Genomic DNA, 27,508 nt, shown 5'->3' on the forward strand with positions numbered 1-27,508 from the left:
CTGACAGTTCGTGGTGTCATCAGCAGATGCGAGGCCCGCTCCTGAGGATGTGTGAGGTCCCCTGCCATCTTGAGAAATGGCTGACAGTCCCGGGGTGCCTTCCTGGTTGCGAGGGCTGTGAGTGGTCCAGGGATCTTAATCATGAAATGAGTGTGGAGTTGGGGGGCTCCCAGTCCTGTGCTGTGTGGGGTCTGGTGGGAGAGCATTCCTGGGATCCTGCCTGGTTTCAGGGCCAGCTGGAGGGAGGAGGACAGAGGTGATTTGTCACCTCAGACATGGTCGAGGCAGATGTCGCCAAATCCCATTACGCCAAGATGCAGCCTCGCCCAGGAATGCCCCACCTGAGCCTCAGGACCAGGAAGGTACAGATTGCACATCCAGGCCGAGGGACTAGCCCCAGAGCAGAGGGTTTGGGACCTGTGACCTCTATAAAGAAACCGTCTCTGTGGGAGGGACTGTCTTGGCCCTTGCCTGGCCCTGTGTTTCCTGGCTGCGGGGGCTGGGCTGGGGCCTCTGTCTTGACTTGTCTCCTCACTTCCCCTGTCTGAACAAATTCACCACTTTAAAAAGGAAGAAACTGGACTTGAAGAGGGAAAACAAACCAAGCTCTCCAGCCTTTGCAACTGGTTGTTTTTTTTGCATAACAGCTGGGTGGAGTGGAAATGAGGGGGTTTCTATGGTAACCAATTACAGCTCATGATTGGTGAAAAATGACAGAAATATCCTGTGTGTGAAGTTATGCCAGGGGCAGGCAGGGAGGCACAGGCTTAGGTGCTGCTGTTTTAATTTCCTGGGGTGATATTTCTCAAAGTACTGATGACAGGCAAGTGTGCATGGGGCTGCTCTTCATTCAGCCTGAAGGGACACGATAGTACCTGGGGGGGCCTGACAGTACCTGGGGGGGCCTGACAGTACCTGGTGGGGCCTGGTGGTACCTGGTGGGGCCTGTCAGTACCTGGGGGGGCCTGTCAGTACCTGGTGGGACACGATAGTACCTGGTGGGGCCGGTCTGTACCTGGTGGGGCCTGGTAGTACCTGGCGGGGCCTGTCAGTACCTGGGGGGGCCTGTCAGTACCTGGTGGGGCCTGGTAGTACCTGGTGGGGCCTAATAGTACCTGGCGGGGCCTGTCAGTACCTGGGGGGGCCTGTCAGTACCTGGGGGGGCCTGTCAGTACCTGGTGGGACACGATAGTACCTGGGGGGCCCTGTCAGTACCTGGTGGGGCCTGGTAGTACCGGGTGGGACCTGGTGGGGGCTGATAGTACCTGGTGGGGCCTGGTAGTGCCTGGTGGGACACGATAGTACCTGGGGGGGCCTGTCAGTACCTGTGGGGCCTGGTAGTACCTGGTGGGGCCTGATAGTGCCTGTTGGGGCCTAGTGGGGTCTGGTGAGGCCTGGTGTACCTAGCGAGCCCTGGTAAGGTTTGGTGAGACCTGGTGAGACCTAGGGGTGGCTGGTGAAGCATGGCGGTACCTAGTGGGGCCTGATGAGGCCTGGTGGTGCTTGATGGTTGCCAGTTGTGCCCTCTGGGCTGAGGCACTACCCCTGCCTGAAGCAGTGTCTCATTTCCCGGAGGGCCTGACTCCCGTCCAACTGTGCAGAGTAGTGGAGAACCAGTGGTTCTAAACCATTCCTCTTCACGGCATCACCTGTGGCCACAAAGGAGCTGCCCTTAGCATGTGCACGGGAGATTTCACACTGACCTACATTCCGCGTGCAGTGGTGGTGGCTCTGGTCCTTGCACTGAGCTTGGCTGGCTGTGCAGAGAAATTGCACAAATTGCACGCGGGCAGAAACTCAGCGTGGAGCATTAGCATAATGAGCAATTCCTAATTTCTGCAGCAAAGCACTTTCATTCTGATTGAAAAACTGGGGCCTTATTATTCGGGGATTAGTCCTTTTTGGTAATTAGTGCTCATTAATACAGCCTTCTTCCTTTCAACATCCTGTGACCTGCGGAGACCAGCACTTTGCTAAGTGTCAACGAGAGAAGGGCCAGCCTCATGGGCTTCCGTGCTCGAAGAGGAGGGGGGATCACACACGCCACATCACACACTCACCGACACCCTCACACCTACACCGACGCACGCACAGCCACCCTCACACATAGATACAAACTCACACCAGCACTCACACATGTATCAACACAAAGAAGCACACCAACACACACCCACACACTCACACTTATCCACTGACTGACATACTAGCACACGGGTGAATTCGTACCGACTTCTACAGTCAGTCTCACACTCTGACACACTCACACATGGGCACAGTCACACACACCAACACAATCCTGAGACACACTCCCATGCACACAGTGACTCACCCTCACACACTCACTGATTTATTCCTTTTCAAAGTCGTGCCACACCTTATAAAGCAAAGCTGCCAAACTGTCGCCCTGGGGCTGGTTCTGAGCAGCTTTGCAGGCTGGCGCCCTGAACACCGCCGCCCACCCCACCTGCAACAGTCACTAAAGTTCTAGGCTCCTGTCAATTTGCAGACATGACGTTGGTGACGAGCACTGACTTTGAATGGCGCCTGTAACCCGTGCGCAGTTATCTAAGCTGGTGGGAGAGGGCGTGTGGGCTGGATCCCCACGCCCTTCCACGTGGCTGTCCCCGAGCCCTGGATTTTCAACGTGACGCTCCAGGAGCCCACCTGGCTTGTCTCCCCCGGAAGCTTAGCCACACTGAGAAGTGGCCTGCCACCCGCCAGGCTCTCCAGGGTTTGGCCCTTTCTCCAGCCTCCCCGGACCTGAGGTGGTTAAGAGGGCACCTGCACTGAAGGTAAATAGGGGAAGAGGAAATGCGAGAAGGCGCACGTGGGCACAGCTGGCGCCTCCATGAACTTTCCACGTATTCACAGCAGGTCGTACCTTCCTGAGCAAAATCCAGAGAAGGACAAACATAAGAAGCTTTGCTCAGTAAGGCATTTGAGGCCACAAGCCCGCTTTAAAATACGCATTTTTGACTGAGATACGAGGGGGAGGGGAAGTGGTGGGGTTTGCAGAGCACATAGCACAGGGTGGTCGCAGGGGCTCGGGACGTGCCCGTGAAGTCCCACAGGTTGGTCCTCACTGACAGTGGACACCTGTCCCTCTACACCTCAGCACAGGCGGCTGCAATGCTTAGTCGCCCACCTTGGGTTGGGTAACCTCTGTGACATCCAGGAAAGCGGGTGCTCTGGACCCGGCTGTGCCACCTCCTCGCCTCCTGTCCCCTGGCTGCCTCTGTTTTATTCTGGGTGAAAGCAAAGTGGGGTCTTCCAGGTCCTCTTGTTAGCTGACAGCTGGGGGGCTGGGGACTTGGTTTCCTCCCATTCAGTGGTTATCGACCTGCCCCGTGCATTGCCGGCTTCTTGGAGAGATGTGACATGTGACGTGCAGGGGGGTGGGGGGTGGGGGAGGTGGGAACCAGCGCTTATGAACATGTGAGGTTGGGACTATCTTTTCAGATGCTGATTATTAGATCGCACTTGAGTAGGTCTTTGAAGTAACTAATGAAGGGTTTCGGTTTCCCTTTTGAAGTTAAGATTAGCTCTCATTACCAAGAGGAGCGGTTCCTTGTCACAGTGCGGGTGGAGAGCCACCGGCAGAGCCCCCCAGCGCCCCCTCACTGACACTCCTGTCTCTTTTCCACGCAGTTCCATGTCCATCCGCTGGCCGGGCTGCTCCCTAGGAAGCCATGCTTGGATACTTATAGCCATGTTTCAGCTCGCCGTGGATCTGCCCACCTGTGAGGCCCTGGGCCCGGGCCCTGAGTTCCGGCTGCTGCCGCGGCCTCCGCACCGGCCCCTGCGCTTGTGGAGTCTTAAGAGTGGACAGCCGGCCAGGATCCCGGCCCCCGTGTGGAGTCCCCGCCCGGCCCGCATGGAGCGCAGTCATGGGCAGATGCCAAGTTCCCGTGCCAAACGGGCGCACAGACCCAGGGACCAGGTGGCCGCCCTGGTACCCAAAGGGGAGCTCGCCAAGCCCCCAGCTGCTGCCAAACCCAGTCTTTCCCCGGGCGCTCCGCCCTCCGCCTCATCGCCCGTGGGGGCCGGGGCCATCTCGGACCCGCAGGCCCTCCTGCGGAGGGGGAAGAGGCACCTGCGGCCTGCTGGTTTCAGCAGTTTTGACTTCAGAGGCAGCAGGTCCACGACAGAGACGGAGTTCATTGCGTGGGGGCCCACGGGAGAGGAGGAGGCCCCGGAGTCCAACACATTTCCCGGTATTTACGGTCCCACCACGGTCTCCATCTTCCAAACGCGAAAGACAACTGTGGCCACCGCCACTACGGCCACCACGGCCACCATGGCCACCTCCATGACGCTGCAGACTAAGGGGGTCACCGCACCCCTGGACCCCAGGAATAGGATCCCGTTTGGGGTTAGCACAACAGAGCCTTCTACCAGTTCCAGCAAAGACAGTGGCAAAGACACCAAGCCCCCGCGGATTCTGGGGGAGACCTCAGGTACGCTCCCTCTTTTCCGGTTGGGGTTCATGGGGTGGGGGAGGGATACCCGGGGACGTGGCTTGGGAGGGGTGCTGATCTGTGCTCAGATGAGGCTGCTTCTTCCTGCCACTCGATGGTTCCCAGTGGCAGCACCGAAAAAAAGGCAAAGGGCCCAGAGTTGGGTGTGGGGCCTTCAGGAGAGGTGGATCCTGCATTTCTGTGAACTTGTTCATACTACACTGGCTAAAACAGCTTGTGGTCTGGAGGGAGGAGCCAGCCTGCTGTGGCGGGTGGGGGGTAAAGGGAGAGCTTCCATCCTTGGTGGTGACCAAAGAGTGGTGCGGTGCCTGCTGTGCCCGTGTCGGGGCAGCCGAGCCCCGCCGGACACAAAGCCCCATCTTCCAGAATGGCAGAACTTCGTCCCCTGGGGCCAGCTCGGGAGTAAGTGGGCACAGTTAATGGAACTGGGGGCCATGTGGTGTCTTCACAAACCTTCAAGGGTGTGGCTCTGTGGAGTGGCAACTGCCAGATTGGCCCAGAATTAAGAATCACTTTAGACAGTAGGAGAGACCAAGGCCAGATGTAGGGAAGAACTTCCCAAGTGACCCCTGTTGGGGAATGTCATTTCCTTGGAGATTTTTGGAGGGTGGCGATCGGAACAAATGTCTTTGGTTCTTCTGCCTCTGTTACTCCAGGCACGTATGGACCATTACTGTTTCTTGGCTTTGAAATGTCTACTGCAATGTAGTTTTGTTTTTCTTTCTCCTCCTGTGCTTCATCCTGCAATTGTGCCCAAAGGAGTAGCCCTTAGAAATCTCCCAGGCCAAAGCTTGTCCCTTCACTGGTAGCCACCAGCATGAACCTGGCTTCGTGACCAGCTAAGGGAAAGCTCAGAGTCAGGGACCCCTGTGTCCCAACCCACCTCCAGCTCCCTTTGTCTCTGTGGACAGGCGGCAGCCCACGCCACACCGTGACTCCCAAGTTCACACACAGGTCGGACCTCTGCATGCACGTCCTAGACAATCAGCCGTGTTTGCCAGCTTAGTAAAAGGTGATGACGCAAGTCTAGGCACAAGCACCGGCAGCCTCCGTCCCCCCACCCCACCCCACCCCACCCCTCCTTTCTCCACTGCAGAGTCTGGGCTCCGCAGGTCCCAGGCAGATCCTCTTCAAAACCCAGGGGAAGGAGAGAATCGTTGCTCAGGGTATGTTGGCAGCACACTTGCCACAGTTTCCTTTGCACTTGGCCTCTGCACTCGACTCTGCATCCCAGCAGGCAGGCAGGCTGTGGCCAGTAGTTGGATGGGTTTTTGTGGAGTGGGTGGCTTTTGTTCCTTGGCCTACTTTCTTCCTGCACCAGGACAAGAGAGCTGGGGTTTTCATTCTGAGCTCCTCTTCCCTAGAGAGCAACATAACTGTGAAAGCAAAACCCAGCTCCCTCTCAATGCCCGGAGCGGGGGCCAGGAGCCTGCGAGTAGCACGGGGGCCGGTCTGCAGGGCTGTGCACAGGCCTTGCCCTGTGTAGCAGCCTCCTTCTGGAATCTACAGACACATGAGCCTGCGAATCAGCATCTCTGGGCCAGGCGCCCGAGAGCAGTTCACAAAGCATCCGTTTTAACCTCAGACTCACGAGTCATCCTCATAACGGCATTTAGTGCTACATTCATTTACTGTCATCTGCATACGTCACTTACTATGTGGACATGGATGAGCAAACCAGTTCCCATTTATTCCAAATTGTATTTGTTATTCCTACAGTTAAATGCTGGGATGGCATTGTGAGGCTTAGCAAATTAATTCACAGGATGTTGGATGTTGCTAATCCAACTCGACAGATGCTTATCTTGGAAAAGATTTATGGTTCTTCATAATATAATCTGGTGCTAGGTTAATTTGTTTAGCAAAACAGATTTAAAGGGGGGGAAGTATGTGGTTCTAATGCAGACAAATGTTAATTCTGGGAAGCGATGCGGGATGCTGCGGGTGGAGAGCAGGCGGTCCTCAGATTCCCGACCAAGGTGAGGACAGACGGGAAATGCTGAGATGTTTCCTCCAACAGGAGCTCATCAAAGCTCAGCTGTCCTCCGTAAGTGACACTGAGAGCCCAAGCAGGCATCCTGCAAGTCCTCTTGGCCTCGGCAGTCATCAGATGTAGACTGTGGAGTGGGACTGCCACACACATTTTTCAGGCAGAATTTAAGGTAGCAAAGGTGGTCTCGGGGACCCCAGGGCTGTGCGTGCCGTGGTTAGCAGGGCCTTTCAGACTGCACATTCCTGTGTGGGTCTGGGCTCTGCTGCGTGGAGCCGTATGACCCTGGGAAGGTTCTCGTCTCTCTTGGCTTCACTTTTTTCATCAACAAAATTAATGTCTCTCCCAAATGGTTGCTGTGAGGACTCAGTGAATCGACACCAAATGTAAAATATTGTGCCTGGCGCCACAGAAGCTCCAGACATGCGAGTTGTTTTTATACCCAGCGAGAGTGACTCCAAGAGGAACGTTGCAGGTGTTAAGGGCAAACAGGCTGCCAGGGCCATGGGTCCTGTCATCCCAGGACACCTAGCTTTGCTCACTCGCTGCCTGGGGACTGGAGGCCAGGTTTTAGGAAGTGATATGAAGAATTCATGGTTAGTTCCACTGTCCAAGAGTGGATGTTTGGAACCGATCTGGGGAGTTGTGAACTTTATTTTTGCTTCTGTAGAGAATTGTTTACAAGGGGCATGCTACATTTTCCTGTGTGTCTATAGCACAGGCAATGGTGGGCATAGGAAGGGCAGGAGGCTGGTGATTTGGGGCACTCTGAAATCCCTCAGGAGCTAACGTTACATGGAATAGCCACTGGAATTGTCAAAGGGCACCTCTCGCAGAGTCACCCGGCAAGCAAAGTGATTGGGAAATTTCTTCTAGTTTTAGTGTAGTGGTTAAAAGTGCCACTGCCTGCCTTCAGACATCTGGTTTCATCTTGTCTTAGCTGTGTGAACTTGGGCAACTTGCTTGTCCTCTCTGTGACTCTGTGGGAATTGCAGAATTAACCATCTTGTAATGTTGTAAAGATTAAGCGAGATAATACATGCCGGGTACTCAGTGCTGTTGACAAGCTTGCTGCTGTCAACATGAGAATGCTGGTAGCAATGATGATGAAGATAATGATGGTGATGATGATGATGGTGGCAATTATGATGGAGACAGTAGCGATGGTGATGGTGATGGTGATGATGATGGTGATGGTGGTGGTGGTGGTGATGGTGATGGTGATGATTGTTATGGTGATGGTGGTGGTGGTGGTGACGATGGTGATGGTGGTGATGATGGTGATGGTGGTGACGATGGTGGTGATGGTGGTGATGGTGATGATGGTGGTGATGGTGATGATGGTCATGGTGGTTACGATGGTGGTGATGATGGCGATAGTGACAATGGTGATAACGATGACAACAGTGATTGTTCTCCTTGAGATGATTTGCTGCCACCAACTTGCTGCTCCATTTGACACTCCTTTGTAAAGTCATTTGATGAGGTCATTTGATGAGGTCCCATGTCCTCATCCCTGACATTAGTGCTCCAGGCAGAGGCATACATGGCATTGGCCAGGAACCTCTTGGGATGAAAAATCACATGGCTCAGGCTCACCGAGACATTGAGCTCCAGCCTCACTCATGTGTCAGAGGGTTTGTCAGAAGTTCACTGGAGGTCAAGAGAAGAACGTTCCCCAGAGTGAAGCACCATCCTCCTGTGACAGCTCTCTTGCTGGTCGTGTTCTGAATCTGGAAACACAAAGTCTCTCGGGGAAAAAAAAGAAAGTCGCTTCCTGGGCTTTGATCTAAAACTCGTAAAGGGAGTTGTGGGGAATTGAAGCCCGCGAATTTCCATGGCTGCATCTGCCTGCTGTGGGGTCTCCTGGGCCACAGACACATGGCACACAGCAAGTGCTCTCTGAAAGTTTCCTGCACGTGACGTGCTTAGACCCTGCCTGCAGGCACCTGCGCCTTGAGACTCTCCTACCTGTTCGGACACCTCTGGTGTGTTCTCAGATGTCCATGGTAACTGTCTGAACGTGCACCGCCCAGGAGGGACCAAGAAACCCTTTAGGTAGGTCTCCATTGTCATTCAGGTTTTGTTCCCATTTGGATCAATCACGCCTTTGTGATACCCGACAGCTCAAGGATACGATGGCTCAGATGTCATCCCAGGCCTGCCTGGTACTTTTTACATTGGAATTCACTCATGCGTGTCCAAGGATGATTTCTAAGTCGCTTTGTCCTTGTCACTAGGGGGCCTTCGGTGTCCTTCAGTCGCCTCCCTCTGTAAGCACCAGGGACAGGCTGGTGTCACCTTCTTTCGCCCCAGTGGTCACCTGACCTAAACAGTGGAACAACCTCGGGAGCTGGTCTCATGATGACGAAACATTTTCTGAGCACCAGGATTGGACTGGGAGGGAGAGCAGTGCCCCTCCCCCTGTGTTTAACGCTGCGAAGGTGGTTTGAATGCTGAGCTGTCTTCAATTAACTTGCTGGGTGTTTGCTACCAGCAAAGTGAGTCCGTCCTTGATTTAAAGCTATCTGACTCATGAACTTGAAAAGTTTGGAGTGGCTTAATTGGGATAAAGCATCAATGAACAAAGGCGCGTTCGGAACGCTGCAGAGCCTCCTAAACTTTGTCAATGGCGGGGCTCGTCCTTAGGGTCTTAACTGAATGGATGACGCGTGGCACGTCCTGCTGCCGTGGTTGCAGATGGTGATCTGTCGTGGTCAGGGGCGGGCGGGCGGCGCGTGTCTGCCCACGTGTCTTGATCCCGTCCAGCCTCCCGGAGCGCGCCTCTGCTTTTGCTGAGCAAAGCTGTGTGCACACCAAATGGATAAATGCGCTCCGACTCATTAAAGCCAGCCTGCAATTCTTGTGCAGATGACTCTATCACTGCTTCCGTTTATTTCCCTTTCACATGCTCCTTGCTCCAACTTATTGCATTTAGTGCTCCTTAAGCTTCTTGGCTTCCCCCAGGGTCTCATTCTCCTTCTGAGAGCAGTTAGGGAGCTGAAGGTCCTTTAATTCCTGCAGATCTGCAGTGCCTATCCTGAGGCAATTTGTACCTGGGAGCTGCCAGGCTGCTCTCCCGGCCCCTTTCCTCTGCCAGGCCCTCCAGACTCAGTTTCCTTTAAGGGTGAGCAGGGTTACTGGCTCTTCAGGCACCTGGGACTTGCAGAAGGCACGCTTCTCCAGAGGGTGTCTTCCTTACATCTGGCCCTTCACTAAATACTGGATTGATAAGAGATCCGTTTGACGAATGGTGGATTGAATGTATGGTTTTCATCCACTCACAGGGGAATTATTCTAGGCATTGAGATTAAATATTAGACAGAACATCATTTTTAGAATTTGTTTTTGGGTATGTTTAGAAGACCGGTTTTGGAATTTCTGGCCCCTTTCTCAATTGTACTGTGAACCCTCAAGTCCGTACTTAGTTGATAAAACATGCTGCGCCTCGGGTGGGGAGGGAGGCTGGAAAACCTGGCCCCCTGCCCTCATTTCAAGGCATTTAAAAACCTATTTGGGGAGGGGAGACAGGTAAGGACACAAGCTCGGACAAGAGAGAAATGACAGTTACGGTCTGGAGAGGAAATGTCAGCAAACCAAAGCGCAGCTATTGCGTAATTGCTCTTCTGGAAACATGGACCCAAGGAGAAGGGGCTGTTCCAGGCAGGAAGGGCCAGGCCAGCTTTCTTGGAGGATGAATGAGTCCAAGTCCTGACTGATGGGGAGGGTGTGCTCAGGTAGAGAGGACAGGAAGCAGGGGAGGTGGGGGCGGTTGTGGGTGGGTGGGGAGGCCAGAGCTCGTGTAAGCCCAGAGGCCTGGAGGATGGAGGGAGCTGGGCAGGCGCCCCCCTCCTTTTCCCCCCAGGACTCAGGCGCCTCACCTTTAGAACAGAGAGATGCTGGGTGAGAAAACCCTCGAAGCCCCTCCTCCAGCTCTGATGGGACCTAAGCACTTGTGAGGCCCTTTGTTCCTTCTGCTAGAAAAATGGCCTTGTCCAGCTTGTCCCCGCGTTGTCATCAGTGAACGGTGAATGCTGGGGACGGATGTCCCTTCTTCCCTCCTTCTCAGTGTTAACAGTTTGTTGTCCTGGGGCCGGCAGGGCAGACACTGCACTGGATCCCAGAGCTGCCCAGGGCGGGGGATGGGGAAAAGCGACCCTTCCCTGAGCTGGGCAGACACCTGCCCAGGAATCTCACTTGAAAGGATCCCAGGTGAATACGTCTGGTAGAAGAAGCATCGGCCTCCCCTTGGTAGCAGGTGGGTTGCGAGTGAAGCTTTAGTTCCCCCCTGTGGCCCCACCCAGTTCCAGAGACTCAGCCAAACTCACGGCAGACACGTGACGCGTGTGCCATATGGTCAGACGGGCCTCGGGGCTTTGCTTCAGTGAATCTCCGCCTTGAAGTCTGTTACTAGGAGGTAATGATCAGCAATAACACAGGAGTAAGTTTCTCTTTCCAGAACTTTCTTTCAGCAGCGGGGCTCAGAATCTCCCCACTGAGATAATCCAGGGATGGGCCACGGGGGCACGAAGCTGGTGCCAACCGAGAAAGCAGCTGCCTTGACCCAGGCCCTGGCTGCCCAGCACGCTGGCCGGTGGTGTGGCCTTAGTGGTGTGGCCTTAGTGGTGTCACGTGACCTTGGGGTGGGGGTGCGGATCTGGGCTGTTCCACCTGCAGAACTGGGTCATGTCTTGTATCTTGTCAGGTCATTCTGAGACGGGACTGTGTAACCCAGATGCAAAGCCAAGCTCGCTGTGTGCTGGGGCCACGCGGATGGAGTCAGGAGGCCTGGGAAACATGCCTCACGTGTGGCAGCACTGGGGGGTGGGATGGCATTAGTGCAGGGGACGCACTTCCTGTATCTTCTCCCCTGAAGGAATTGGGACTGGGATATGCAGACCCTGCTTCTCTGTGACCTTCCACTGCCCTGGAAGGCTTCAGGTAGTCACACCGACCCCAGGAAACCTTGTGGAGCCCCCACAGTGTGTCAGATCAGCAGCCCCCCTCGTGTGGTTGGTGGGAGCGCCGTCTCGAGGAACCAGACCTGGGGGAGGAGGTGTGTGTGCTGGAGTGGCCAGTCACTGTGTCCTTTGTAAGGGGACAGCTGGCTTCTCTGCACCCCCTCCCTTCCCGTTAAGGAGCCCGAACAGCCTTTCCAGGTTGCCAAGCTCGTGCCTTGCTCTTCATGTTCTTAAAACTAATCTAGGAATCGGGGGGAAGGTGCTGATGCTGAGGGGCCAGGGGTGTCTGAACCCAGCCGTCCTCACCTTCCGTGACTCTGGGGGGACCCTCCCCACCTCACACTCCCGCTGCCGGAAGCATCAGGACATCCTGAGTGGGCGGCCTCAATCCAAGAGGAAGCTGACCCCTTACTCACTGGGAGGACCTGGGTCCATGTGAGATCCAGTGATAGAAGAGGCTTCCCTGTCCTCTCGGTCTTCTAGAAGCTTTGTGGGGGTCTGCCTGTCCATCACCGGAACCCATGCCAGTGGCTGGAAGGGTCCCTGCCGCCACCATGTGATTTCACATGCTGTCCAGTAGGGGCAGCAGCGAGGAGAGAATCCACCGTCACCCATGGGGGGGGGGGGGGCAGGGGCACAGGAACAGCCCAGGAGCACAGAGGCAGCTGGAGGCGCTGGGTTGGGAGAAGAGGCCAGGGGGCAGGAGAAGGAAAGGTCGGTGCCTAGAACAGCGTCCTGCTCCCTCCAGTCCCAGGCCTGAGTTTACAATATGTACTTGTAATGCCCCCTCTGCTCACCTTTTCATAGAAAATAGAAACTAGTGCAACTAAAGGTTCAACAAACTCACCTAATGCCCGACTGTAACTTAGAGGAAATATCGAGGGAAGTAGTTTGTGATAAACGCTGATCTGTGCACATCTATACTAGAAGGCCTAAGAAGGTGGTATGGGTTCATTCACTTCCCCCCTCCTTCTGTCCCCGTTCCCCCCCACCCCCCGTTCTGGTGTCACAGGAATGCGACAGCAAAGCAAGCTGAGGCAGGTGTGCCATGTGGACCTTGAGGGCAGGTGACTTTCCAAAATGCTGAACAACTCTCCGCGATGTTTAGGACAAAAATAATACACTTTCTTTTTAATTTAAGTATAGTCGGTATACAATATTATATTAGTTTCAGGTATATAACATCCGACATTTACATACCTTCCAGTGTGATCACCCCACAAAGTCTAGTACAAATTTCTGTACAGCCTTCTTTTGATGTACATGTTGGTTGTGTTCTTGGAGATTTTGGTGCTCATGAAAAGCGTGCAGAAAATAAAACAAAACCAACTCGGGGCCTGTATGTGGACCAGGAGCCTCCAGGGGCTCAGAGCGCTTACAGCAGCGACGTGCGGTGGGACGTTCGGAAGTCACACAAGAGAGGGCTGGTGGTGAGCACGTCTCCTGTGCACTGAAGGCAGGTGGCATTCCCGCCCCACTCAGTGGGTGTCAGTCATCGTGACAACCAAATACGTCTCCCTCTGGTCCCCGAGAACTCCTGCTCTAGTCCTAGACATTCCAGGGGCAGCCTTCCAGCCAGGATAAACCCCTTCCTCGCCCTCGCCTGCCCCTGTGCCAGCTGTCCCCTTTCCTTGTCCCAAGCACCTGCCTCTCCAGGGACAGCAAGCAGACAGACATACAAACATAAACAAGGAAACTCCTAACAATGGAACAGAATGGGGAACTCAGAAATAAACCCACGCCTACATGGTTGATGAATCTACGACAGAAGAGGCAAGAGTACATGACGGGCATAAGACATTTCCTTCAATAAATGGTGTTGGGAAAACTGGACGGACCCGTGCAAAAGAATAAAACTGGACCCCTATCTTCTGCCATATACAAGAATAAATTCAAAATAGGTTAAAGACTTGGATGTAAGACCTGAAACCATAAAACTTCTAAAAGAAAGCATAGGCAGTAAGCTCTTTGACATGAGTCTTAACAATATTTTTTGGGCCAGTCTCCTCAAGCAAGAGAAACAAAAGCAATAAATAAGTAAAGAAGTAAGTAAGTAAATAAATAAATGGGCTACATCAAAGTAAAATACTTGTGCACAGTGAAGGAAACCTTTCCATCAACAAGATGAGAAGGAAACCTAGTGAATGGGAGAAGATATTTGCGAATCATACATCCAGTAGGGGGTTAATATTTGAAATATATAAAGAACTTACACAAGTTGATATCAAAACAACAAACAGCCTGATGAAAACGTGGGCAGAGGACCTGACTAGACATTTCTCCAAAGAGGACACACAGATGCCCAATAGACATAAGAAAAGATGCTCAATGTCACTAATCATCAGAGAAATGCAAAAGAAAACCACAGTGAGATACCACCTCACCCCAGTCAGAATGGCTGTCAACAATACATCAACAAACAACAAGTGCTGGCGAGGATGTGGAGAAAAGGGAACGCTGGTGCACTGCTGGTGGGAATGCAGATTGGTGCAGCCACTGTGGAAAACAGTATGGAGGTTCCTCAAAAAATTCAAAATAGAACTACCCTATGACCCAGCAATTCCACTTCTGGGTATTTATCTGAAGAAAACAAAAATACTAATTTGAAGAGATATCTGCACGCCCCCCCCCACCATTTCACTGCAGCACTATGTACAATAGCCAAGATATGGAAACAACCTAAATGTCCATCGAAGGGTGAATGGATGAAGAGGACGTGGTACACACATACACAGGAATATTAGCCATAAAAAAGAATGCAATCTTACCATTTGCAACAGCAGGGATAGACCTAGAGGGTATTAAAGCTACGCAAAATCAGTCAGACAGAGAGAGACAAATACTGTATCATTCCACTTATATGTGGAATCTAAAAAACAAAATAAATGAACGAACAAACCAAACAGAAACCGAGTCCTAGATACAGAGGACAAACTGGTGGTTACAGGGGGAGGGGGTTTGTGGGCTGGGTGAAGTAGATGAAAGGGGTTAAGAGGTGCAGACTTTCAGTTACAGGATAAACAAGTCATGGGGATGTAATGTGTAGCATAGGGAACGTAGACTTTCTATGGTGACAGATGGTAACTAGACTTATCAAGAGGGTCACTTTGTAACGTACAAAAATACCGAATTACTATGATACACATCTGAAACTAATAGGATATTTTATGTCAGTTATATGTCCATTAAAGAAAGAGAGAGGGAGGGAGGAAAAGAAGAAGGAAACTACAGGTGCAGACACACACACAGGGAGGGATGTGGCGGGGGATGGCCGGACGCCCTCACCCAGGCGGCTGACACCGTGTTTCCCCGAAAATACGACCTAACCGGAAAATAAGCCCTAGCATGATTTTTCAGGATGACATCCCATGAACGTAGTAAGCCCTAATGCATCTTTTAGAGCAAAAATTAATATAAGACCCGGTCTGATTTTCGGGGAAACACGGTATTTGAGTCGAAACTCAAATGATGAGAAGGAGGCAGTGACAGGAGGGAAAAGAAGAGAAGTGAAAAATGGTCGCAGGGCCTGGGCGGCGCGTTGGGCAGAGAGGACCTGTCACCCGTGCTGATCACGCATGTACTGCTGCCGGGCTCCCTGAGAGTCCGGAAGCAGCAGATGGAAGAAGCCAGGAGGTCTTTGTCCACGAGATGGAAACGATTACCCCACAGTGGGAAGTGTTGTGGGCATGGAGCAGAGCTGTGACTTGTCAGTCGCCTGCCACTAACCCAGCCCAGCGAGGCTTCCCTGCTCCCTCCCTCCCTTCGTCCCCCAAAGCTTGTCCTGAGGTGGCCGTGAGGATAGCCTGGGGCGTGATGAAGAGCCCGCCTACCTCCACCACACGTCCGGCCTGGGGCAGAGACAGGTCATCCAAAGCGTGCACCAGCCAGCGTGCCACAGAAGCGTGACGGGTCCGTGATGGAGATGTCCCTGGTTCTGGGAGCCCCCGATGGGGCGGGTGTGGGCTGCACGCATGGGTCAGGGAGTTGGCTGGGAGAACAGGAGGACAAGAAATGAGGGGAGTGGTGGGGACTGACCAAGAGAACAGGTGACTAAATGGAGGTCACGGCTGATGGGTCAGTGGGCTGTCAGGCCCTATGGCCATTCTTCGCTGGCCACAGTGTGGTCCCTGCCTCAGCCAGTTTGGAAAGCACCATCAAACCCCTGGAAACTTGCATTTTGGGCAGAAGATGGCTGGGCCTCATCTCCCTGTTGAGTTTTCCTCTTCACCTTGGGCCTGAGACCCAGCCTTCCTCTGGCCCACCCTCCACATAGGGTCTGTCACCGGCTCCCATGGCCCAAGACACATGGGATCTCAGAGGTCTCCTCTCGTCCTCGGCCCTGGCTGCGGACTGGCCCCCGTGCGTCTCCCCATTAGGTCTTGTTGCTCAAGGAGCCTGTGGCCCCCGGAGGTGCTACCCCCACTTTTCCTCCAGCCCTGGCTAGCACCAAGCTCATTGTTCTCCTGTGACCCGGGAAAAAAATCACTGCAATGAATTATACATCAACACCAAGAGATGGATCATTAATTAATAAACTCAACCATCTCGACTTCCCGCAGGTAAATGGCACCCACAGTGAATAAATAAGCGGCCCGGCTTCCGGGGCCAAGATATTGACAAGCTCTCCCTTTACCTGGGGCCGGGGAGCAGGTCACATGGGAAGAACCCTCAGCACGGCCCGTCCCCACCCCCGCCCCTGTGGTATCTGCGCTAACCCAGGCTCTGCCTCGAAGCTGCTGGGCGCGGGGCTGGGCGCTCGGGGCGGGAAAGCTGCTGGCTGCACACTCCTTGCTCAGCGCCCCCTGGAGAGCTGCGTGTTTTGGCTCCTGGGCTTGGAGTCAGTCCACTGTCAGGATGACCTCTTGCCCTGTCCACATGCCCGGTTTGTCCAGGCTCCCGGGAATCACCACAGCAGGTCAGCTAGAGCCAAGTAAAAGCTCCACACAAGAGGAGGTCAGAGGGGTCTTTGCGCCTCGGTGCCTCCATTGGTTTGCCCAAGTCGCCGCAGACCAAGCTGCGTAAACAATTGATATTTATCGTCTCCGTTCCGGAGCCTGAGGGTCCAAGGCCAAGGTGTGGGCAGGGTGGGTACTTCTGAGGGCTGCAAGGGAGAACCCGTCCCAGGCCTCTGCCCTTGGCTTCAGGGTGACTGTCTTCTTTCTCCCTGTGCCCCACGTCACCTTCCCTCAGTGCATGGCTGTGTCTGGGTGCAACGTTCCCCTTTTTCTAAGGACCCTGGTCATAGTGGCTTACGGCCCACCCAAAAGACCTCGTTGTCACTTGATAACCTCTGTAAAGACCCTATCTCTAAAAAGGTGACATTCACAGATGTGGGGGGCTAGGACCTCCCCCATGAAAGCACCCCCCTTCTTCCCTCACCCCATCACCAACCAGATGCAGCTGCACTCTCTGGTTTCTGGGTGAAGAAATGGTGTCACAGATGGCCTGTGTGGCCCCACAAGAGCAAAGCCGTGAGGAGGGAGGGCTCTTCACTCCTGAGGGTGGAAGTTTCCCTGGACCACAGTCCTATTAGAGGAGGAGGCAGGGAGGAAGAGAAGCAAGCCCATTGCTGCACTTGTGGACGGGGATTCTTGTAGAGTTGTTGTTAGCTTCGGCTTTGGGGGAATAGCTCGCAAGACACTGGCAGACAAGACTGGGCGCCAGAAGTGCAGTCACCTGCAGCTCATCCCGCCTGGGCCAGGCCTGCGGGCGCCTGGGTGAGGGGCACCCGCTCACCTTCCTTCGATCTCGTCTCGTGTCTCAAATGCTCATGAAAAGCAAAAACACAACTGCTGCTTCTCCTGCTGGAAGTGTCGCTGGTGCAGATCCATTCCCAGGAGGTCTGTGGTGTCTGCCACTAACCCGCTGACGAGAGCCCTGGCGGGGTGGTGGGGGTGGTGGTGCGGGGGGTGGGAGGAGGGAGTAGCTGATGGGGAGCACAGCAGGGGGGCAGTGAGCCTGGCCCCCGCCACACTGGGGCCTCAGTGTGCACGTCTGTGGAGTGGGCTGACCCTCCGTGCAAGCCTCCTGTGGCACATGGGTCACGGGAGCAGGTTCAGCCTGCTGTCCCCTCTTTCCCGCTGTTGTCAGGCCGTCCCCGGAGAACCTCCTTCCCCAAATAGACGTCTCAGCCTGGACGGCTACCTGCGGCCTCTTCCGGCCCCGATTCCCCACAGATGAGCTAAAATAAGGTTCTGGACGCTTCCCTGCCCAGCGGGGTCTCTCGGAGCGTGCTAGCATGAAGGACAATTAAAAAGCTGTTGAAACACTTATTTTCACCTCAGAACCTCCATGGGATTTCCTGCCCCCCCTGGGCTGTGGGCTGCCCCCAGTCTTTTCCTTTTTTGCTCTTGCAGGGGTGAGTCGGGGAAGGCAGCAGGGCCCCACTGGGCTTGGCTCAGGGTTGCCACTGGATTTATTTTTATAGAAATGTAATGCTTTTTTCAAACTGCCTGTCCATCCTGAAACCCCCATCTCACGAGGGAAATGTGGGTTGGTACTCGCCCAAGGCCCCAGCTGGCCTGAGGATCGTCATTGCCAAATCCTGGGTTTAGAGACAGGTTATACAGTGGGGAGAAGCTGCCCAAGAGAAGCTGCCCATTTGCTCATTCATTCATTCATTCATTCATTCACCCAACCGAACCAAATGATCAGGTTCTGTGCCAGGAATTGGGGCCTCAGCAGTCGGCAGAATAGTCTTGGGCCCGGTCCCCACAAAGCCTGCAGTTCACTGGGAACCAGATGCCCTGTTCCGAGATGCCCTCTGTTATCGTTCTGGAAAAATAGGGCACGGAGAACGGACCTGGCTCCCGATCACAGGAAATCCCAGAGGACGTGACTTGGTCCTCTGTGTCCTGACCCACCGCGGGTGGGCCAGGATGAGCCCCCGTCCCCCGGGGGGCAGGGACAGGAGATGGCCACTGGGACTTGTGTTATCTCTGAGAGAGCAGAGAAAATTCTGGACTTAGGATCTGCCCACACGTCGTCGTCTGTGTCAGAGCCAGAAATAGAGCACGGAAGATTCTTGCTCTGATTTCTGTGCTCATAATTCTAGGGCAAGATGCCCTTACGAAATGTGGATCAGAGGAGACAGGGGAGAGAGAGAGCGGGCTGCACAGAGCCAGTGACGCACCAATTAGCTGCCTTTATAAGCCATCAGTCCCCAGTATTGACACGGCTCAGCCCAGGAAAGAAAAAAACAAAACAATGGGAATGATTTGCAAAAGGCCCCTTCAATCGTGAGAATTAAAATGTAAATACAGACCCACAAATCTTCTGAACCCCAAGCACTCATTCAGGGTGGAGGAAGAAAGGCTCCAGGACCCCGGCTGCACTGTCTTAGAAGAAAGCAACACGAGCTGAGCCCCAGAAAATGCAGGTGGGCGGGGTGTCTGATTCGTAAACCCTGCCCGTAATGCCAACAGTTCGGTGTATTTTGTACTCACCGTGAGCCAGATTGTAAGAAGTGTTTAACTTGAGCTGAATCTTATAAGGAGCTCAGCAGTTCCGGGAGATGGGCACTCTTCTGAGCCTTATTAGCAGAGCCACAGAGAGAGGTTAAGGGACTTGCCCAAGGTCACACAGCGTGTAAGGGGTAGAGCTGGGATTCTAACCCGGCTTCTGGGAAGTCACGGATGTTATGTGCTGCACTGCCCTGGGCCTCGTCTCCTTCGACCTTCTCAGCAACTCTTTGGGGTTTATGGTATTTTAAACAAACAACTTTGCAGACTAGGAAACGGAGACTGAAAGGGTGTGTGACTGCACAGCTTATTGTCACCACAAGTTGGCCCCAGTGCTGCTGGCCCCAAAAGCCTGTCCCCAGCACCCTGGGCCCCTGAGCAGACGTGTGTCCAGCTGGCCGTCCCTGGGCTACGGCTCCGGTGCTCTCCCTACCTTGGTGGCAGCCCGGCCTGCCCACTACCCTGCAGCCTGAAGCCTGCACACAGCTTCTGCTACTTCCCAAGGAGGTGCCAGCCCTGAGGGCTCCCGGTAAAGACGCAAAGCATCTGAGACAAGCGGGGCAGGTGAACCACCTACACCGCGACATCATAGCACCCAGTATCAGCTTTCAGAAACACGCTCCCTTTTCCCAGCAACCTGGGGACCCAACTGTCGTCACCAAAGGCGCGAATGACGGCCTCATCCCCCGTGATCTCAGACCATAATTCACATGGGGCGGGCACTGTGCCCCCGCTGCCTTCGTGAGTGTTCTTAGAAGGAGAAGCAGCCCCGAGGGGGAGCCCGTGGTGCAGAGCAGAGAACTTTCTCGCCTCTGCAGTTTCCCAGGCCTGGGTCCCAAGGCCCCTCCCTGGGTCAGGGCAGTGACAACCTTCACACTTGGCCACCAGGGCCCACACTGGTCTGTGGTCAGCCCGCCCCCTCCACGGCCTTGCTGCTGCCTGCGGTGCTGCCCTGCTCTAGCCCCTCGCCCGAGTCTCTCTCATCCCCATGCCCAGAAGGGATTGATCTCCCCTCCGCTCCCCCTCGCCCCTGCCGTGAGCACACAGCTCCTGGGGCAGAGCATTCTGATCTGCTGGGCAGCATATTAAAGAGTAACGTGCACACACTGGAGAATAAGTAAACGAAGAGAACACTTTTAAAACGAAGAGGATGATACCATTGTAGCTCAGGTTCCCATCTGGCCTGTGAACTGGGGAAGCAGGTGGGGAGCCCCTCTAAACTTGGGGTACACAGCTCAGGTGGGCTCCGCCAGGGTCTGTAGCTGGGCAGGTGTCCTAGGGCCAGCCCCTGGGTGTGGAGCGAGGTCTGGGACGGACAGAGCAAGGCAGAGCGCTGGGACAGGCCCCAGTGGGCATGCGTGCCCTCAGCAAAGCGGGGTGATTACCGTGCTGGCAGCATCGGAGCTGCTTCTTGAGAGGCGCGTGTCCCCTCCCTACCTGTGACACTGCTGGGGTGGTGGATGAGCCCCTGTGGGCTGGGGAAGCGCTGCCCAGCGCTCACCTCCGCCCAGCCCCCGGCCAAGCCCCCTCCCCACCCACCAGCTCCTCACGTCTGCATGGAAATCACACATATTGATACCGGGCAGGGGTGGGGGTGGGGAGTGGATGTGTTGTTTTCTCTTTATTCTGGTTGTCATGAGACAGACGGCAAGACGGCTGTCGGTCTGGGTACTTCCGTGTTGTAGCAACAGGATGCAAGGTGCCCACAAACAGCTGGAAGGACCCTGAAGTCAGGGGGTCATCGTTTCCTTGGGGCCACATGTGGTCAGGACTGGGTGCTGGGGTCCCAGCCGGGGCGCAGCTACAGAAACAGCAGCTGTGTGATTACGTCCAGGGGCCCAAAGAGGCCACACACACTGTCACTCCCCTGACACAGCGGTGAGCTCAAGGCTGGGGGCGCCGTAGGGGTTTTGGAGGTCACCTAGAAGCCAGCGTCACATGGGCTGGTTAGACTCCTCCTAGGTGCAAGCTGCCCGCCTGGGGACACAGGGCTTCCCAGCCTTGATGTGACCTGGTACTAAGGACACAGTTTACTCGCCCGACTTAAATACTGCGCTCTCTCAGGAGAGCAGCGAGCCCCAAAGCCCAGTCCTTCAGGGGCAGGCAGCGTCGTAGCCAGGATGAGCTGCAGCGCCTCCTGCCACAGAGCGGAGGAAGCGGAGGCCAGCAGAACACGGAGTTCATTCACTCACGTCTCAGATCTTCGTTAACCGACTGTGCGTAAGCCGCAGCGACAGGCCCTGGGAGTGCCGTGAACACAGCGGGGCCCTGTTCTCACTGGACAAGAAGGAGGAGGGGGCAGACAGGGCAGCGTGGAAGCAGGGAGGGCACCTTGGCCTTTGGGCGCATTCAGGTGGAGAGGTGGCACGTGGGGAGGGCACAGCCATCCCCTCTCCCAGGAGACCGGATTTTCTGTCATCGCCAGTGTGAGACCCCCACCGCCATCCCTGGCACCGTCGGGAAGCTAAATGACTGAGTAATTAGCCCAGGTGCCATCTGGCTTGAACATGGGCCTTGGAGTCTGCCACTTTAGGAGAGCTGGCCCATCCCAGCACAGACAGAGCCCCTCTTGTCCACAGCGATGCCCAGGTGACAGGCCCTGCAAGCCGTGCTGGAGATGCATGTATGACACGATCCCCCAGCACTCCTGTGTTTCTCTGGTGAGAGGGTTAACCCATGGTCTCATGGCTGCCTTCCGAGCTTTCTGGGGAAATAAGTCAAAAAGTTAATTTGATTTTGAACAGATTCTTAAATCAGTTCCCAAGAGGCAGAGATCAATTTGCATCTCATCTTTCCTTACTTAGTCATCCTGGCTGGTATTTCACATGAGTTGCTGGTATTTTTCATGTTCTCTCACTGCACAGAAATGACCCTCAGAGCGTAGTTTTTTTAAAAAGAAAGCCATCTGAAGAAGAGGAGGCAGTAGGTTTGGGGTTGGTGTGTTGTTTTTTATCCATTTTCCTTTCTACTTGGGTTGCCGTTCCTTGGGGCACAGTGTGGCCTTGGTGCCCTCACCGCCGACCTTGAATTCGTGGTGTGTGAGGTCAAGTGCACATTTCTTTCTGCCTTCCTACCAGAGTCTAGGATATCTTCTTCTGTTCTTGGCATCTGAGTGTCTGCTGGGGGTTAGGGGTCCCCCCACTAACCTGTCCCCCAGGCCCGCTCCTACTGTGTCTGAAAAGGTGTCCAGGATAGCAGTGTCCCTTTCTGGGTGTCCCCGTGTAGCTCAAGGATCATTTGTCTCGCGAGATGAGAGGGTCTGACAGGAGTATACCTGGAAGAATTGCAGTGGGGACTCAAAGACATATGTTCACAGCAGCACTGTTCACGATGGCCCAAAGGTGGAAGGGACCCAGGTGTTCGTGGATGGATGGATGGATGGATGGATGGATGGATGGATGGATGATGGATGGATGGATGGATGGATGGATGGATGATGGATGGATGGATAGATGATGGATGGATGGATGATGGATGGATGGATGGATGGATGGATGGATGGATGATGGATGGATGGACAGTGGATGGATGGATGGATGAGTGGATGGATGGACAGTGGATGGATGGATGGATGAGTGGATGGATGGATGGATGATGGATGGTGGATGGATGGTGGATGGATGATGGATGGATGAAATGTGGTCCATCCACAAAGTGGAATATTAGTTGGCCTTAAGAAAAAGAAGGAAATCCAAACACCTACTATAACACAAAATACCTTGAGGACATTATGCTCAATGAAATCATCCGGTCACAAAAAGCCAAACACTGTTGATTCCACGGAGAGGAGGTTCCTAGAGTTATCAAACTCATAGAGACAGAAAGTGGATGGCGGGTGTCAGGAGCTGGGGGAGGGGTCATTGAGGACAGAGTTCCAGTTTTGCGTGATGAAGAGGTGTGGAGACAATTTCAGAACAGTGTGAATGTACTTAACATCACTGAACTCCCACTTAAAATGCTTACATTTTATGTTATATGTACTTTTTACTGCAATGTTTTTAAATTAGAAAACAGAGGATCTGATAGTTCCATGGTGTGAGGACCAGGGAGTCTGGCTTCTGGCCCCGGCCTTCGCCCTCGGGGCGCTGGAGGCAGACACTTCCTGCCTGTCTGACAGCAGACGACCAGTAGCCCCTGCAGCTGCAAAGGGTCGTCTCTCGGCAGGAAGCCCAGTACCCGGTGGCCGCTCAGGGAGCACACTGAGTAGGGCAGCAGCTGAGGGGCTTGAGACCAGCCACACACAGGGGACTGAGCCGAGCACATCAGCAAACACACATGAGAGCAGGGTTTCTCCCAGGAGTGGAGGCACAGATATGGAAAGGGGGAACCTAGAATGATCCCATTGCGTTGGGTTGGGTTTTCAGGTTTTATTGGTTTCCAGGAGGGGCTTCTATAATAAAACTTTGTAAACTGGGGGGCTTAAAACCACAGAAATGTAGTCTTTCCCAGTTCTGGAGACCAGAAGTCCAAAATCGTGGTGTCACAGGACCAGGCTCCCTCTGGAGGCTCCAGGGGAGGTTCCTTCCTGCCCTTTCCAGCTTCTGGGGGCTGCAGGCGCTCCTTGGCTTGTGGCGGCATCCCTCCAGCCTCTGCCTCTGTCTTCACCTCTCCCCATGTGTGGTGTGTGTATGTCCTTTCCTCTTCGTATAAGGACAGCATTCACTGGAGTAGGGCCCCCCCAATCCAGTGTGGTCTCATCTTAACTTAATCACATCTTCAATGACCCTATTTCCAGAGAAGGTTACATTCTGAGGTTCAGGTGGGTGTGAGTTTGGGGGGAGACATGATGCAACAGAGGGATTGGTGCACACGGATGGTTTCCCAGGCGAGCGTTCACAGACATTTCCTGACTAAGTGGGGCTCCAGCTAAGAGGCCCCAGGAGCAGTGAGCACGCCTGGCACTCAGGCCTCAGTTTCCAGCGTTCTCCTTGGAAGGCCCAGGGCTCCTTGAAGAAATGGCTGATTCCAGGGCTGGGCCAAGGAAAGAACAAGTTAGTCCTGGAACATTTAGTACCAGAAAGAAAGGAAGTGCCCAGAGAACTCTGGTGACATGTCAGAAAGCCTGAGAAGGCAGCTCCCGCCAGCCAAACCAGCGACAATTCCAGGTACAAGGTAAGAAACGATGCTGTAGTAAAGCAGGGCCCCCGAGGGAATAAAGACACGAAACGAGAAAGGTCTCTGTGACAATAGGATGCCAGGTAGTAAATGCAGAAGGAATGATGACATCAGCACGGTTCCCACCATCATCGTCATAACTCAGGCAGGAGACATCAATGGACAATAAAAAGGGGGAAAAAGTTGGGTGAGGAGTAGGACTTTACAGCTCAAATGATCTCCCAGGAAACACTTATCACCACAAAGGCAGGGGAGTAGCTTTGCAGGGAAGACACGTGGCAGACACCATCTGGGCCCAAGGGTCTCTGTTGTCCCCAGCAGGGAGGGGACAGTCAGCCTGCTGCCCCGCCCATAGGAATCGCTGAGAACACAGCCCTGGCTCATGAATGTCCTCCCGAAACCTAACTCAGGAGGAGACGTTGGACCAGTCAGAACTGAGGGTCATCCTACAAAGGGACTGGTTATTCTGGAGCCTTCAAAAATGCCAACCTAGGAGAGACTGGGAAATGGATCCAGGTGCAAGGAGATGAGTGACAGGCCCAAACTAAACTGGACATGTGGTCAGAAATCGGATGGTGCTGGGATCATAGGTGAAACCCGGGCGGGCCCGTGTAGGGTGCCTGGGTGTGTGCAGCCTGCCCTCGCCCCTTTTCTGTAAGTTTGGAGTTGTTTCAAAATACAAAGTAAAATGAATAACTAAATCTAAAAGCCTGTCACCTTTTTCGGTTCCTCCCTAAGCCCCTCCCTGCACACACACACACTCTGAAGGAGCGTTGCTGCCGTGGGGAATCATTGACGTATCCTCACAGGAGTCATTACCTTGCCCCCAGTGAGACAGTCGCTCAGGGACAATACTTTCACTGTTCCAGAACCGCTGGTATTCAGAGGTCATTGCCACCATGAATGGGCTTTATGGCCTTCATTTTGGCAACTGGGTCCTTGTAGAGAAAACAAACATGTGGTACTGATGCCACATTCCGATTTCCAGTTGCCTGGAAAGGTAGCCCAAGGTGCCAGCTTGCTTTGAGAGATGCCCTCCGGTCCCCTGCGCCCACAGAGCCTGTGCTGGTTCCATAGCTGTCCCCACAATGTGACGTGGGGTGCTGAAGCTTGGCCTGTGTCTACACAATTGCTCCATGATGGTGACTGTGCCGACCCCACTGATGGAGACCTTTGGGGGAGGTGTGAAAGGCTCTTGTGGAAATGGAAACATGTTCTCTATAGGGGGGTGGGGAACCCCCCTTTTTGGCTCCTTACTGTCAGGCTGTCAGAACTTCATCAGAGCCTCTGGGGGAACCAGACGCAGAACCGAGGCTGTACAACCAATGATCTGAGCACTGGGCACTGCTTAGATGGAAACTCATGTGTGGTGGGGGTGGGGGTGTGCAGAGGCAAGGCTGGGGAGGGTGAGTGACAAGGGGCCAGGAGGCTGCATGAGGCTGTAGGGAGGTAAAGGGGACAGGGCTCAGCATGGGCAGGAAACACCGAGAACAAAGTTGATGGGAACTGCAGGTACTATCTAAGCCTGCTCTTCCCCCCGTGCATTCAGCCAGTTATCTATGTATTCATTCATTCATTCACTTACTCACTCATTCACTCATTCATTCATTCATTCATTCACTCACTAATTCATTCATTCATTCATTCATTCATTCAACAGTAGGCCATCAAATATGTGCAGAGGTTGAGGCAGGAGCTTACAATCACATGGGCCTGAGTGGATTTCTAATTTCCCCCCCTCCCCACCTCCCTGTTGTCTTTGACATTTTGACCTGAACCCTTAGGGCTCTGTGCCACTGGGGTGGACGTGCAAAGTGAAGGTCAGCTCTGCTCAACCCCCTCTATAGGAGGTCTCGTCAAGAACAACTCCTGACTTACCTACTCAGAATCGGCTGAGGAGTGAGTGGCCTCTGACTCTAGAAATGCCGTGTGCCGATTCAGCCTTGGCGATAGAGCTGCGGGAGGAGGTGTGCCCTGGGCCATCCTGGCACGGAGCACAGCGGCAGGTCTCCAGACCCGGAGGGACGGCAGCTCGGGAGGGGGCGTTTCAGTTTGGGAGACGACTTGGATCCATATGGACAGACAGGGGCGGGGGGGGGTTAGTTAGAGGGGTTTATGGGAGGACAGTGGGAGAGAGGACACCCAGAGGCACGTGGGTTTCCGCTCAATGTCACTGTGACCTCCGGGGACATCTAAGTGTGGAGACCAAATTGGGCCTTGGAGGACCTGAGTCATTTTATCAAGGGCAGCAGAGCGAGGCCAGGGCTTCCCAGCAGGCAGCCTCTTGCGTGTGGGTTCACAGCCAGACAGACTTGGCTCTCGAGTGCCGGACACGGCGTGCCTCCCACCCGTCTGCAGCCTTCAACATCACCCTCACACTGTACAAAGCTCCGTGATTTTTAAAGGACTCTCACGTGTTTTTCCCTCTGCCAGATGAGTAGGCAGAGAATTGCAGTGATTTATCCAAGGTCAATGAATCAATCAATGGCAGTTAGCGAACTCGCGGAGAGCATGGTGGCCCGTGCCCGTGGAGAGAAGGCCTGGCTGAGCTGGGTCAGCAAGAGAGGGCAGGTGTGCTTGCAGACATGGGCAGGTGTGTGCACACTCATGCACGCACGCCTGCACGCCCAGCCACATGCATGCAGCACACACAGGCATATATACTCAGGCACACACACCACGCTCACACAAAGACAGATTCCAGTTTCAGCCCAAAGGCAGTGGCACCACCCTGAAGGATGAAGGGAGGGCAGAGGAAGAACCACGTGGGTTACGGGGACTCCTAGAGTGGGGCCTGAATGCTGGGCTCAGCAGCTCTTGTGGGGCCCAGGGGTCCAGAACCCCCCTCCCCCGCACCTTCCTCTTCTCAGGCCAATGTCATCACACTAAGGAAAGAGCCGCAGAGATGAAGCCTCCTGGGAAGGGAAGGATGGGCAGTCCCAGTGGAACTGGCAGCTGTGTTTCTCCTCCAGAGCTCAACTTGAAATAATCAAAATAATCATATGCCATCACGCTAAATAACAATGCGTAAGGATAACAAACAGTCGTCGGAGACCCCCTTGAAGGCCTGCAGCTTGTCGGAGAGTCTGGGATGACAGGTCCCTCAATGAATTGTTCGGGCCTCCCGCGCAGCCCTGGCGCGAAGCTGTGGTGCAACCGCGTGTGCTGACGGCTCACGGCTCACGGCTCACGGCCGTTCCAGGCTCCCTGCTCCAAGAAAGGAACAGGTGTTCCAGCTTCTCTGTTTGCATTTCCCATCAGGAGCCTTTGGCTTCTCTCCAGGCCTCTGGGAGTCACACCGCCTCCACCTTCCCAGCGTGACAGCAGCGACAGATCTGGGTGCTTCAATGGAAAACAGGAAAGCTCAGCACAGCCTTGAGAAAGGGTGGGGGAGGGGGTGCTCCTGGGTTCCCCGCCCCCTTCTGCCGATGGCCCCACCCTCCTGCCTGCTCCCTCCTCTCCGATGAAGTTCTGCTCAGGAATGAATTCTGCATGGCTGGACGG

General features: G+C 54.3%; 1 protein-coding gene across 2 annotated transcripts in view; it reads left to right on the forward strand.

Moving 5' to 3' along the window:
- AJAP1 (adherens junctions associated protein 1) overlaps positions 1–27,508 on the forward strand; it is a 103,403-nt gene that overhangs the window by 51,245 nt on the left and 24,650 nt on the right. For both annotated transcript variants that reach the window (XM_074334206.2, XM_074334207.2), the window contains exon 2: positions 3,649–4,457. In XM_074334206.2, coding sequence (XP_074190307.2) covers positions 3,649–4,457 — 809 coding nt within the window. The remainder of the gene's footprint in view (positions 1–3,648; positions 4,458–27,508) is intronic.

The sequence above is a fragment of the Rhinolophus sinicus genome, chromosome 14, assembly GCF_057876585.1.
Source record: "Rhinolophus sinicus isolate RSI-liver-muscle chromosome 14, RSI-T2T, whole genome shotgun sequence".
Taxonomy (NCBI): Eukaryota; Metazoa; Chordata; class Mammalia; order Chiroptera; family Rhinolophidae; genus Rhinolophus; species Rhinolophus sinicus.